The sequence below is a fragment of the Podarcis gaigeae genome (genome assembly GCF_964106915.1).
Source record: "Podarcis gaigeae genome assembly, chromosome: 16".
Lineage (NCBI taxonomy): Eukaryota > Metazoa > Chordata > Lepidosauria > Squamata > Lacertidae > Podarcis > Podarcis gaigeae.
The window spans coordinates 37,217,214-37,229,897 of NC_139693.1; the positions used below are offsets into that span (position 1 = coordinate 37,217,214).

A 12,684-nucleotide genomic window follows, 5' to 3' on the forward strand; every position below is an offset into this window, starting at 1 on the left:
AAGGGAAGCCATGACTCTTTTGAGTTATACGATACAGCTTTAAATGTATTGTTCAGATGGGCCTGAATTAGGACTGATGGATGTGGTGGACGTACCCCAAGGTAAAAGATTTCTGGGAAAGGATTTATAATGAACTGAAAAAAGTGTTGGAAAACACATTTATTAAGAAACCAGAAGCATTTTTACTTGGTATAGTGGGGGGTGTAATCCCCAAAAAGGATGTTACTTTTTTCTGTATGCCACAACAGCTGCAAGAATAGGGAGGTATATCAGCACACACCCCTGAAAGACAAACTTCTCACTGCAACAGTGCCAGTGTGTCACCATACACACATACGTCACGCACCCATAGTCTCCAGCAGTCTACCACCATGCCACTTGGCCATTTCTCCAACTGGCCAGCGCCCAGCTCATGTCTAAACCTAGGACCTTACACAGATAACTAGAGACAGATTTCGGGGGGGGAGGTTGCATCCCTCTGGGCCTGCGCCCCCAGAGGGGTTGGGTGCACCTCTGATAGTAATATATTCTTTTGTAGGGGGGTGTTTAACCGTACATTCCTTTGGTCTCCTCTTTCAGTGGAGAGGCGATCCAAGGATGAAATAAATAAAATTCCATCGCTCTTGCTGCCTTTTGAGATCCATGTTAAAAGTAGGCACAGCATGTCTCTCTTGAAGTTGCCAGTTATAACTCCTTCCTTTTCTGGTGTCTTAACGCTCTTCTCAGCATGCAACACTTTCCAATTACCTCTCGGCCTTTTATTCCCCAGAAGTTGAGCTCCAGCTTTTTTCTGAGATTACACAGCTCTGATCTGAGATGCTGACAGTTAAGGGTACAGCAAAAAAAGAAGGCGATATAAATGATACAGGCTGGATATTCTTTAAGAAAATTAAAATGTTCTCAGGTTCAGAATGCTTGGCACATTCCTTGATGAGCAAATAAAGATATCTGGCCTGAATCACAATAGTGGTTCCCTGTCTCGTTAGTGCAGGTGTTAATTAACTTAGCCATAGGAGAGTATCCACATTACTATCCACACTGCTGTTGTGGCTGGTCTCTGCGCTTTATTTGCTCATTAGATTCCATTTATGAATCTCTTCCCATAAAATATCTCAGAAGTGATTTCACAATAAAAGACACCGACCATAAAAACAATTAAGATGATTCCATATATAAAAACAATTGTGGTTGGGGCAGCCCAGTCAGATGGGCAGGGTACAAATAATTAATTGTTATTATAAAATTATATTATCATATACAAAACAACAACAACACCAATTTCAAGTACAATGTAGATGCAGACTGGGGTAAAGATCTCAAACAAACATAAGACATCCTGCTGGATCAGGCCAATGGCACATCTCGACCAGCATCCTGTGGCCAATCAGATGCCTCAGAGGGGAGGCCACAAAGAGAGCACAAGAGAAGATCTCTCCCATCCTTCAGTTTCCAGCTAAGGTGGTCAGAAGCACTGCAGCCTCCAGCTGTGGAAGCAGAGCATAGCACTCATGGCTAGTATCTCAACTTAAAAGGCTTGTTGGAAGAGAGATGCCTTTGAGAGGTTCTGAAAAGATAACAGAGGCAGCATCTATCTGATGTGCAATGGGAGGGGCTTCCAAATAGCCAATGCCACCACACTTAAAAGCCCAATTCCTGTATCAGAAGGACAGACCTCCGAGAAGCTGGTACCTGCAGGAGGACTTCTTCTGCAGAGTGCAGTGATCAACAGTATACACAAGGGGTGAGACAACATTTCAAGACATCCTGGTCCCAAGCTGTGTAGGGCTTTGTGCACCAGAACCAACACCTTGAAGTTAGCTTGGTAAATAATTGGCAGCCATGTAAGCTTTAAAACTGGGGTGCAGAACCTGCAAGAGCATAAGAACAGCCTGCTGGATCAAGCTTCCAGCTCTCACAGATGCCTGTGAGTGGGAAACCTGCAAGGTAGGACCTGAGCACTGTGGCCCTCTCCCCTCCCGTGTCTTCCAGCAACTGGTATTCAAAGCATCACTGCCTCCAACTGTGGAGGCAGATCACAGCCATCATGGTCAGTAACCCTCAGCAGTCTTCTCCTCCATGAATTTGGCATGCAGTCTATCTATGTGGAGCCCTGTGTGCATACACATTACACATCCACAGTTAGCTTTCAGGAAGATGAGGAGGTAAAGGTAAAGGTAAAGGTACCCCTGCCCGTACGGGCCAGTCTTGACAGACTCTGGGGTTGTGCGCCCATCTCACTCAAGAGGCCAGGGGCCAGCGCTGTCCGGAGACACTTCCGGGTCACGTGGCCAGCGTGACATCGCTGCTCTGGCGAGCCAGAGCTGCACACGGAAACGCCGTTTACCTTCCCGCTGGTAAGCGGTCCCTATTTATCTACTTGCACCCGGAGGTGCTTTCGAACTGCTAGGTTGGCAGGTGCTGGGACCGAGCAGCGGGAGCGCACCCCGCCGCAGGGATTCGAACCGCCGACCTTTTGATCGGCAAGTCCTAGGCGCTGAGGCTTTAACCCACAGCGCCACCTGCGTCCCAAGATGAGGAGGACACTGTGCTAAAAACCTACAGCAGAAGCAGAGTCTTCTCCATCCAGCATGTAACACACCTGGATTTTGCTGCAGAAATGAATTAGGGCTCAACAGCCTACCTTCTGACCAGCTCTGTGTTTGATGATACAAAGGATGAGCCAGCCAACCCAAGTGGGTTCTGCTCTGTTGATTTATGACAGCACATACATATCTTTGGAGGGGAGAAAAACATTTTTAAAAACCACAACACTTACCTTAGTGTAAACTGATCTGCTAGAGACCCGCTGGCAAGGGATACATGAAACATGACAAGGTCACCTTCCTTGACAGGACTGAGTGGTAAAGAGAGCACAAGGTTATCGTCAAGATTCAGCAGGGACTTCTTTAGCCGGTCTTGCGTTGGGTAAAGAATAACACTGCCAATCCTCTCCATTGACGCCAAAGGCATCTGTGCTTCCTCTTGCCCTTCCAGATGATGAAAGCTTTCAAGTTTCTGGTCCTCTGAAGAGCATTCCCCTTCCTCTGCATACACCCAATAGAAAAGCTCCACGGTGATCCCTTCCAAAGAGTCTGCCATCGGTTGATACTCTGGGGCCAATGGTGGCGGCAGAGATGTAAATGCAGAGTTGAACCAGCTTGGTGAGAACTCCAGCTCTGCAACACACAATCCCAGCTGACCTTTCAACCGACAACTGCCAACAGCCACTCTATCCTCCTGGAAGGCCATCATCCTCACGCAGGGCAGGATCTCCGATGGTTCATAGTCTCCCCAGTCTCTGCCAGCGATGTAGAACAAAGCCTGGACTTTGGGCCTGATGGGATATATGGAGCTGTCAATAACACGTGATCTTAGCTTCCAGTTAAAAGCGACCTCGTTGGCAAAACTGAACAGAGTGGATGTCAGCAGGAGGTTTGGAGGCACCGTTTGCTCCACAGTAAATGGGCCAAATGTCACATTTAACACCGGCAAGCTGGTGGCTTTGTAGACAAGGAAAGACTCCACTCGAGACTGCAAGCTAGCATTCCTCATGATATCCTGGTTGGTTTCTTTTAGGAAAAAGGAAACGTCGGTGTTGGAGATGTGGTAACTCACAGGGAGGTACACCGGCAAGCTCGTGAATCGTTGCATGCTGTCTACCACACCTCCTCGGCATTCCACCACTGCAAGCAACAGAAAATAAATTGCGGGAAATGTAACTTAGAGGCCCTGTTCATTGTTCCCATTCAGCCCCTGTTCAAAGCAAATTATCTGCCATGCATTGTAGAGCTTTTAAAGAACACTGGGGAAGGTTGCTTCTTATGGCCAAATATCATTTTATGACACAGTGAAGGCCTATAGGTCAAAATGGTGGCCTTGTGTGTTGATTTCTCACTCATTTACATTTCTCCACCCACCCCCCAACCCCAGAACCAACCAGAGTACGGCTCTGAAGGGGGAGTGTCCTTTTGGAGATGATCTTGTCCTAAAGCAGTTACTCTTACAGAAGGCCCCGATAGAAAGCTGGGCTCCAGATCTCTGCCCGAAAGGAGGAACCTCCAGGCCTCCTGTGAAGGAAGAGGTAACACTGGGGCTATATATTAGGGGCAGCTGACTGGATCCTGCTGCTGACCCTCCTTGGGTCAACTTTGAGAGGCAGGTGGAACCACTCACCTGCCAACCCCCTGATATCGCAATGATGGCAGGTGATCTGCTTTCCTTTGCTTTTGTGGTCTGAAATCAAACAGCATGAGCAAAAGCACAGGGCTTGGTAGTATGCCACCAGTCGGCTAATTCGTAGCACCAGCAAACTCTGCTTTCAGCAGGGAGTCAGGTCTTACCTGCCCCACACTTGGCAAGGTTGCGTCTAAACCAAGTCAACCCAACCACATATAGGGTTGGGTTGACTTGGTTTAGACAGCCTTCAGGAGCAAATGTCAAGGCCTGGAACACCAGCTAACATATAGATTCTGTATGTAAGTAGACTTCTTTCTGATGTCCATTGACATCATTCTGATGTCCATTGACATCCATTGAAAGAGTGAACATCAGAGGAGCATGGTGGGAGGCAAGAGATGACTGCATGGTCCTGGGGCCTCCTCAGCACATGGAGAGGTTTCTGTAACATCTCCACCCCCTTAGGATTCAACACACGCACACATGTTCCTATTGAGAAAGTTAATGGTAGCTCTTAAACACAAAGGAAACAAAACTCCCAGTGGAGTAAAAAATCTGCCTTGGATAGTGAAACACCAATTGATGCTAAACCAGGACGATTTGAACCAGAAATGTTAAGAAGCCAGCTAGATGGAGGGAGGGAGGGAGGGAGGGAGGGAGGGTGCATATTGTGGAGAAACAACAGAGGCCCACCAACAGATTAAGATCAAACATGGTACTGTCTGCCTCAAAACCTCAAGGTACCAATTTAATACTTATCGTTATTGGGGAGAGCAGACATGCAATACTGTGACACCACCCCAAAACAATTAAGACTTTGATGGCACCTGTTACTAGCAAGGATGACTCAGACAATGCCAGCAGACTTTGCAGTGAAAAAAGAAAAAGTGAAATTTGCAGGCTCCTTTCAAAAAGGCTTTCATTTTTATGTCATTAAAACTGCATTCCTCAACTTCCCGTGCCAAATCACTCATGAGATCTGTCATCCTGGCTTCGATCTCATCCTCTCTATTTATAAAAAGCTGTTCTGTTTATTTTCAGCCACTTGACATTACCTACATCTTAATTAAACCCTTCTGCATTTTGATCAAAGCCTATTCACACCTATCCTCTGTATCTCAGTTTCTACACTTCTGGGAACAAATACATCATTTTCTTGAAGGGTTGGCCCCTAACAATAGGCAGAGTGGGGCAGCTGCCTCAGGCAGCAGATGTTAAGGGCCTTACAGTACTTCCCCCTCTCATTTTCCCCCAAGTCCCCTGAATTAGCCAGTTCGCTGCACCTCCTAAGCTAGCCAGCTGCCCTCAGCAGCAATGGTGGTGGTTGACTCATCACCAGTGGTGGAAAGAAGATTCAACTGCTAGTTCAGATGAATTCTGCAAATGGAACAGGGTCTTCTATCTTCACAAGCCCTAACCCCCGGGACAGTTCAGTTGGTAGATCATGAGACTCTTAATCTCAGAGTTGTGCATTCAAGCCCAATATTAGGCAAAAGTCCCCTGCAGGGGGTTGGACTAGATGACTCCCTTGGTCCCGTCCAACTTTACAATTCTACGATCTACGATCTAAACTTGGGTCCAACGTACCTTAAGTGCCGCCTGACCAAGCTCCACCTCAATCACTGGGATCCTCTAAGGAAGCCTTTCTGGATGTTCCCCATGTGGCCCCCGAGGTTCGGTCACACTTTACTAGGAATTAGCCCTTCAGTGTGACAGGCAAGAAAGAAAGAATGGTCCAGTGGAGATGGAGTGTGCCATGAAATGCTGGATGACTGGCTGTTGTGAATAAAAGTGAAAACCAGGGTCCCATCTGTGCATTAATTTGCAAAGCCCTGAATAATTTAAGCCCAGGGTATATTAGGGACCACCTACACCTTTATAAGGGACACAAGTGGCACTGTGGTCTAAACCACAGAGCCTAGGACTTGCCAATCAGAAGGTGGGCAGTTCAAATCCCCGCGACGGGGTGAGCTCCCATTGCTCGGTCCCAGCTCCTGCCAACCTAGCAGTTCGAAAGCATGCCAGTGCAAGTAGATAAATAGGTACCACCTTGGCGGGAAGGTAAACGCCGTTTCTGTGCACTGCTTGGGTTCACCAGAAGCGGCTTTGTCATGCTAGCCACATGACCCGGAATCTACGCTGGCTCCCTCAGCCAATAAAGCGAGATGAGCATCGCAACCTCAGAGTCGTCCACAACTGGATCTAACAGTCAGGGGTCCCTTTACCTTACACCTTTATATCTCAGTTCAGTCGCTGAGATCATTTGCAGAAGCATGTCTTGGTTGTTTCCCAAACTGATGAGGCTCGTTTGACAACAAGAAATGGAGACTTTGGTGTCATTGGCCAAACCCTGGGGGACACTCTGCCAGGAGAGATTCAGCAGGCACCTTCTGTGCCAACTTTTAAACACCTGCTGAAAACTTTTCTTTTCCTCCAAACCTATGCAGGCAATTAGGAATTCATCTTCCCACAATGGTTAAATTGGTGTCTTGTTATCTGGTTTTTATTGTATGGTTTTATGTGCTTTTGTTGTAAACCGCTTTGATATTTTTTATGAAATAGCTGTATAGAAAAGTTTTTTACAAAATAATAATAATAAATAAATAACCATTTAGAACAGTATCATACCACTTCTGGAAATGCAGTTTGCTAATATTGCTGAGATCTGCTAGGAGACCTCTACTCCCCTCATGGAGCTACAATTCCCAGCATGGTTTAGCAATCAAACCCTCTTCCCAGGGAATTCTGGGAATTGTGGCTTTGTGGGGGAGGGGGGAATAGTGGTCTCCTACAACTTTCAGCACCCTTAACAAACTACAGTTTCAGATGTTTTGGAGGAAGCCATAACTGTTTAAACAGGCACAATACTGCTTTAAATGTATAATGCAGATGGGCTGTTGTTGGGAGGGGGGAGGCATGGAGTGGCTGAAATGGTGAAATCCACGCTACAACGTTTTGCCACGAGTCTCTCTTGTACCTCCACCTCCCTGCTGATCTCCTTCCCATCTGGCTCAAATGCATCTTAGCTACAATAGCCATCTCAGAAAGCAACCTGGATGTGCCTACAAAGTCCCTCTGCCAGACGCGAGGGCCATTTCAGCAGACTCCATTACCAGGTGGCTATTTATAGAGGCCCTTGACAAGGAACGACACACCACAGCAGAATCTGAAAAATGGAAGTTTCCACCAGGTGAAGCTGAACTTGATGCCTAGGAAAGCTGAGAAGAATCAAAGGAGAGCGAGAAGAAGGTAAAAGGAAGTGCTTTTGTCTGCCACTTAGGAAATCTGGCAGGTTCCCTATTATATTATAAATGAGGTGTGGAAATCAGCCTAAAATTTGGTCTAGCTGACTCCCATCTTCACTGCTACAGCCTTTTCCTCTTGAACCTGTTGAGATTTCTATTCCACCTTAAGGAGCAGACATGGAACTGTTGCGTGTCACATGTCTGTTTACATACCAGCACAGCTTGCTGGGAACTTCTGTTGTGTGTATAGCTTTTGCTTTTCTCTCTGTGTCTCTGAGAAGACAAAGAGAGGGACAACATATTTCTTTGTCCTGATTTATGATTAATAAATCCGTAGTTGTAGTATGCTTCCACAAGCCTCACGCCTATCCTGTGTGTGCAGTTCTCTCTGCTGAAATAGTATGCCCTGGCTTTGATTTACACTGAACCAGAGACCGATGGGTCTTCGCAGCGAGACGGCTGGAAGGAGATAGCCCAGCTGGGCCGAGCCAGCTGACCTTGCGGCCCTCTGCATACCTACAGAACCTTCTCTTGTCACACCTTAGCATTCCATACTTCTTTAGGTTGCTCAGATCCCTTCGCTAGTTCTGCATCCCCTTTCACATCCCACACAAACACCTGGAATGCTCAGGGTCAGATAATTAAAACTAATCTGAAGGAGATTCCAGACAGACCTAAGCAAGGAGACTGTTGCCTGCAAAGCACCAACTTTACATTATCTTCAGTTATCTGATGTCTAGTGGATCAGACATTTTAGTTGATCAAAAGATTGTTATTTTTAAAAAAAATTCAAAACCAAATCATCTACTAAACCAGCTTTCCACAAACTGGAGCCCTCCAAATGTTGGTGGACTGCAATTCCCTTCATTTCTTACCTTTGCCCATGCTGGCTGGGCTTAGACTCATAGAATTCACAGCTAAAGCATCCATGACAGATGGCCATTCAACTTCTGCTTAAAAACCTCCAAGGAAGGAGAGTCCACAACCTCCAGAGGGAGACCATTCCACTGTCGAAGAGATCTTGCTGTCAGAAAGTTCTACCTAACTTTTAGTTGGAATGTTAATCCTACACTCCAAAGTAAGAGAAAACAAGCTTGCTCCATCTTCCATGGGATAGCCCTTGAGATATTTGAAGATAGCTATCATATCTCATCTCAGTCACCTCTTTTCCAGGCTTAACATACCCAGCTTCCTCAACCGTTCCTCCTAAGGCTTGGTTTTCAGACCCTTGATCATCTTGGTCACCCTCCTCTGCACACGTTCCAGCTTGCTTCTTAAATTGTGGTGCCCAGAGCTGAACACAGTATTCCAGGTGTGGTCTCACCAAGGCAGAATAGTGGTCCTACTATTTCCCTTGATCTGCATACTAGAGTTCTGTTGATGCATTACCTTTTATGATGCTGAATCACACTGTTAACGCGGCCTACTAAAACCCTGTAGACCAGGCTTGTGGCCTACTAAAACCCTGTAGACCAGGCATAGGCAAACCCTGGCCCTCCAGATGTTTGGGACTCCAATTCCCATCATCCCTAGCTAACAGGACCAGTGGTCAGGGATGATGGGAATTGTAGTCCCAAACATCTGGAGGGCCAGAGTTTGCCTATGCCTGCTCTAGATCCTTTTCACATGCAATGCTGGCAAGCCAAATGTCTCCCATCTTATATTTGTGCTTGATGAGAGTTGGAGTCCAAGAACATCTGGAAGATATCAGTTTTGAGAAGCCTGCACTAAACATTGCAGCCCTACTGACATATGATTATTTAAATGTCCAAGAACATACATAGGAAATAGAAAACTTGTCTTATACCACGTCAGACTATTGATAAATCCCACTCAGTATTGTCTACATTGACTATGCAAGGAGCCTCTCCAGGGTTCCAGACAGGGCTCTGTTGTCAGCCCTATGTGGGGAAGCTGGGGGTTGAACCTGGGACCTTTTGCATGCAAAACGGATGCTCGACCACCGAGCCATGGCCCTTCCACAATAAAGCCACATTCCAGTTTCCACACAGAGATGGGGTCAGCAGAGTTTTGACAGCTTCTGTTCATTAAAAGGTGCAGATAAGAAATAAGAGCTGACTTTCACTGAAACTTTAAGAATTCACTTCCCAGAACAGAAGCTTGATTTGCACATCTTTTCCTTGATGTAAGACAAGCCTCCCACAGGACTCTACCACCTTAGACCTCGCACTAGGAAGAGATGGTATCTTGCCAGAAAGCATGCTCCACTCAAAATTATGGTGTGTGTGAAATAATTCATGTCAAGAGAGGAGCCTTCTAGCTCCCCCCCCCCAAAAAAAAACATTTGTCCCTCCGGTCATAATATCTGAGGTGGTTTGACTGTGTGATAAGACTGTACCACCACAGAGGCCAAACCCTGATGTCCTCAAAAACATGGACTCTGCCCTGCTGGGTCAGTCAAAAAGGTCCAAACAGCTACAATCCAAGAAACCCATGAAGAGGATGTAAAAGACGACAGTTCTCCTAGGTCATTTCTTGCGTGCAACTTGAACATGGAGGCTCTACATAACTGTCACGGCTTGAAGGCTGCCTCAAAGGCCTTGGATAAAATTAAACAAATAAACAAATATCTGTCCTCAGTGGCACACAGACAGCTAATTGGCACACCATAGTCCTTGCTCAAATCTTGGTGGAACTTCTGCTGAAGAATAAGAGGGTTCACCTTTCTGCATGCAGACTGTAGCTCAGTGGTGGAACTCCTGTTTGCACACAGGTGTACCAGGTTCAATCCCTGCCAAGTGTTTTTTAAAAGAGGAGGAACAATAAAGAAGTCTTTACTTGCCAGGCCTCTCCATCTGGTGCCTGGAGTCCTCCCCAAGCCATACCCCTCGCTGGTCTTGCTTCGCTGGCCCCAAATGTTTTGGGCCTGTCTTGGAAAGTACCCTTGAACTCTGGTCATGCCTCCTGCTTCCCTGAATGGAAGACAGCGAGGGGTGTGTGGCTGTGTTTAGAAACCAATAAACACACAGGACGTAACTGGCTGTACTTTTAAATAAATAAGGTATACTGTTCATTGTATCAAATTGAAGATTTCAACGGAAGTCTCATAAAGTTCAATGAAAAAAGCAGAAGATCCAGTGGATCAGTTCATTCTCTAGTCAGTTCATGCATAAGGTCCATACACGTAAAAGTGTCTATTCCACCTGCCCCATAATCCACATAAAGGGTTGTTACAGTTCCACGGAATCCTTTCACAGAGTCTAAGACAAGGATTTCCAGAATATTAGCCTTGTTTCGCCATCCTAGGCTTCATCTTAGATCCACTATCCTGTAATATTACATATGAGCCTGTACTGCTGATGAAGCATGGATGGCGAAACAAGGCTAATATTCCGGAAATCCTTGCTCAGAGACTGTGAAAGGAACTGTAACAACCCTTCATGTGGATTATTGGACTCTATGAACAGACAGGTGGAATAGACACTTTTACATGTATGGACCTTATGCATGAACTGACTAGAGAATGAACTGATCCATTGGGTCTTCTCCTTTTTTCGTTGAACTTTATGAGACTTCTTTTGAAATTTTCAATTTGATACAATGAACAGTATACCTTATTTATTCAAAGTTACGTCCAGTTACATCCACTGTTTCGTTCAGAATAGTTTTGTTTGTTTGTTTGTTTTCCTCCTCTAAAAACTAGGTGCATCTTATGGAGTGAAAAATATGGTAATTCATAGCAGATATCCAATGGCTATGTTCTGCCTTCAGTGTCAGAGGCAGTATGCTGACAGTTGCTGGAAACTGCTGGAGGGGAGAAAGGAGAGCTCAGGTCCTGCTTCATAGCTTTCCACAAGCATCAAGCTGGCCACTGTGAGAACAGGATGTTGGACCAGAGGAACTACTGGCCAGATCCAGCAGGTCTTTCTTATGTCCTTACACAGTGCAAGGAACAGAGAGTGTGGCAGAGTCAAGTCACAGATGTTGGCAACCACAGCCAAATGCAGAAGTGGGACGGGAGCTTTCAGAACATGCGTTGGAGCAGGAATAGGCAACCTGTGGGGCCCAACATTATCCCCCTCCACCCCATGAGCCAACTTTCTCCCAGTCCTGCCACACTCACAGGCACATTTGGTGGGGATGTGAGAAAGAGCCTTTTCAGTGGTGGCTCCTGGACTTTGCAACTCCCTTCCCAGAGAAGCTAGACAGGCTCCCTCCTTGCTGTCCTTCCATCAGCAAGGTAAGGCTGTCTTATTCCAGCAGGCTTGGGGAAAGTGACTGCTGTTAAGGAAGGACCTTTTAATAGTGCTGTGCTATTACTATGTGTATTTTAAGAGATTTGGAGTTTAAATTGTTTTCATTCCATTGTATTTTAATTACTTTTCAACTATTATCTTTTATGTTTTTAGCTTCCTGTGTTTTATCCGTGTTTGTTTCAATTTTTGTAAGCTGCCTGGAGTCCTGGCTCTGCGAGAAAGACGGGATATAAATACGAATAATAATAATAATTGTAGTAATTATAGTAATTATAATAATAGCATCACCAGAAACTGATCTGTGAAATAGCTTAAACAAAGGATCCGCTATGCTCTGCGGCACGCAGCTTGAAACATGGGGGGGTTCAGAGTCTCCCCTTCCGTTTGCTGAAGTTTTGTTCTCAGTTCTGCCTGTTTATCTTTGCCAATGTTCAAGTGGTGATGAAAAATGCATGAAAGCCGCATTCGTGCCCTTAGATATTTTGTCGGAATCTTCCACACACACACACACACACACCACATCACAGCAGTAGCAGTAGCAGTAAAAGCATACAGATGGAACCAGAGAAGAAATCTAGTCTTCATGTGTTGTAGCAAGTTAATGGCTGTGGGTTGTTGTTTTTGTTTCACCCCCTGGAAACAGGGTGAGGCTTAGTGCTACCATCCCTCTCTTGCAAGGGGGTCGGGACCATGTGGCTCTGCAGATGTCCTGGACTACAACTCCCATCATTCCAAACTATTCTGGCAAGGGCTAGTGGGAGTCGATCAATGTGAGGAGGGCCACAGGTTTCCCCATCCCTGTTATTTATTGATGCTTTTGAATTATAGTGCTGGAGGAGACTCTTGAGAGTCCCATGGACTGCAAGAAGATCAAACCTCTCCATCCTTAAGGAAATCAGCCCTGAGTGCTCACTGGAAGGACAGATTGTGAAGCTGAGGCTCCAATACTTTGGACACCTCATGAGAAGAGAAGCCTGCCTGGGAAAGACCCTGGTGTTGGGAAAGATGGAGAACACAAGGAGAAGGGGGCGACAGAGGACAAGATG

The 12,684-nt window shown here is 46.0% G+C and overlaps 1 protein-coding gene across 2 annotated transcripts in view; it reads right to left on the reverse strand.

Annotated features, from left to right (window-relative positions):
- TMEM132B (transmembrane protein 132B) overlaps window positions 1-12,684 on the reverse strand; it is a 374,994-nt gene that overhangs the window by 262,319 nt on the left and 99,991 nt on the right. Inside the window, exon 2 of one of the 2 annotated variants that reach the window (XM_083717004.1) lies at window positions 2,777-3,683. The exons of the other annotated variant lie outside the window; for it this stretch is intronic. Within the exon in view, the coding sequence (XP_083573130.1) occupies window positions 2,777-3,683 (907 nt within the window). The remainder of the gene's footprint in view (window positions 1-2,776; window positions 3,684-12,684) is intronic. 2 annotated transcript variants of the gene reach the window in all.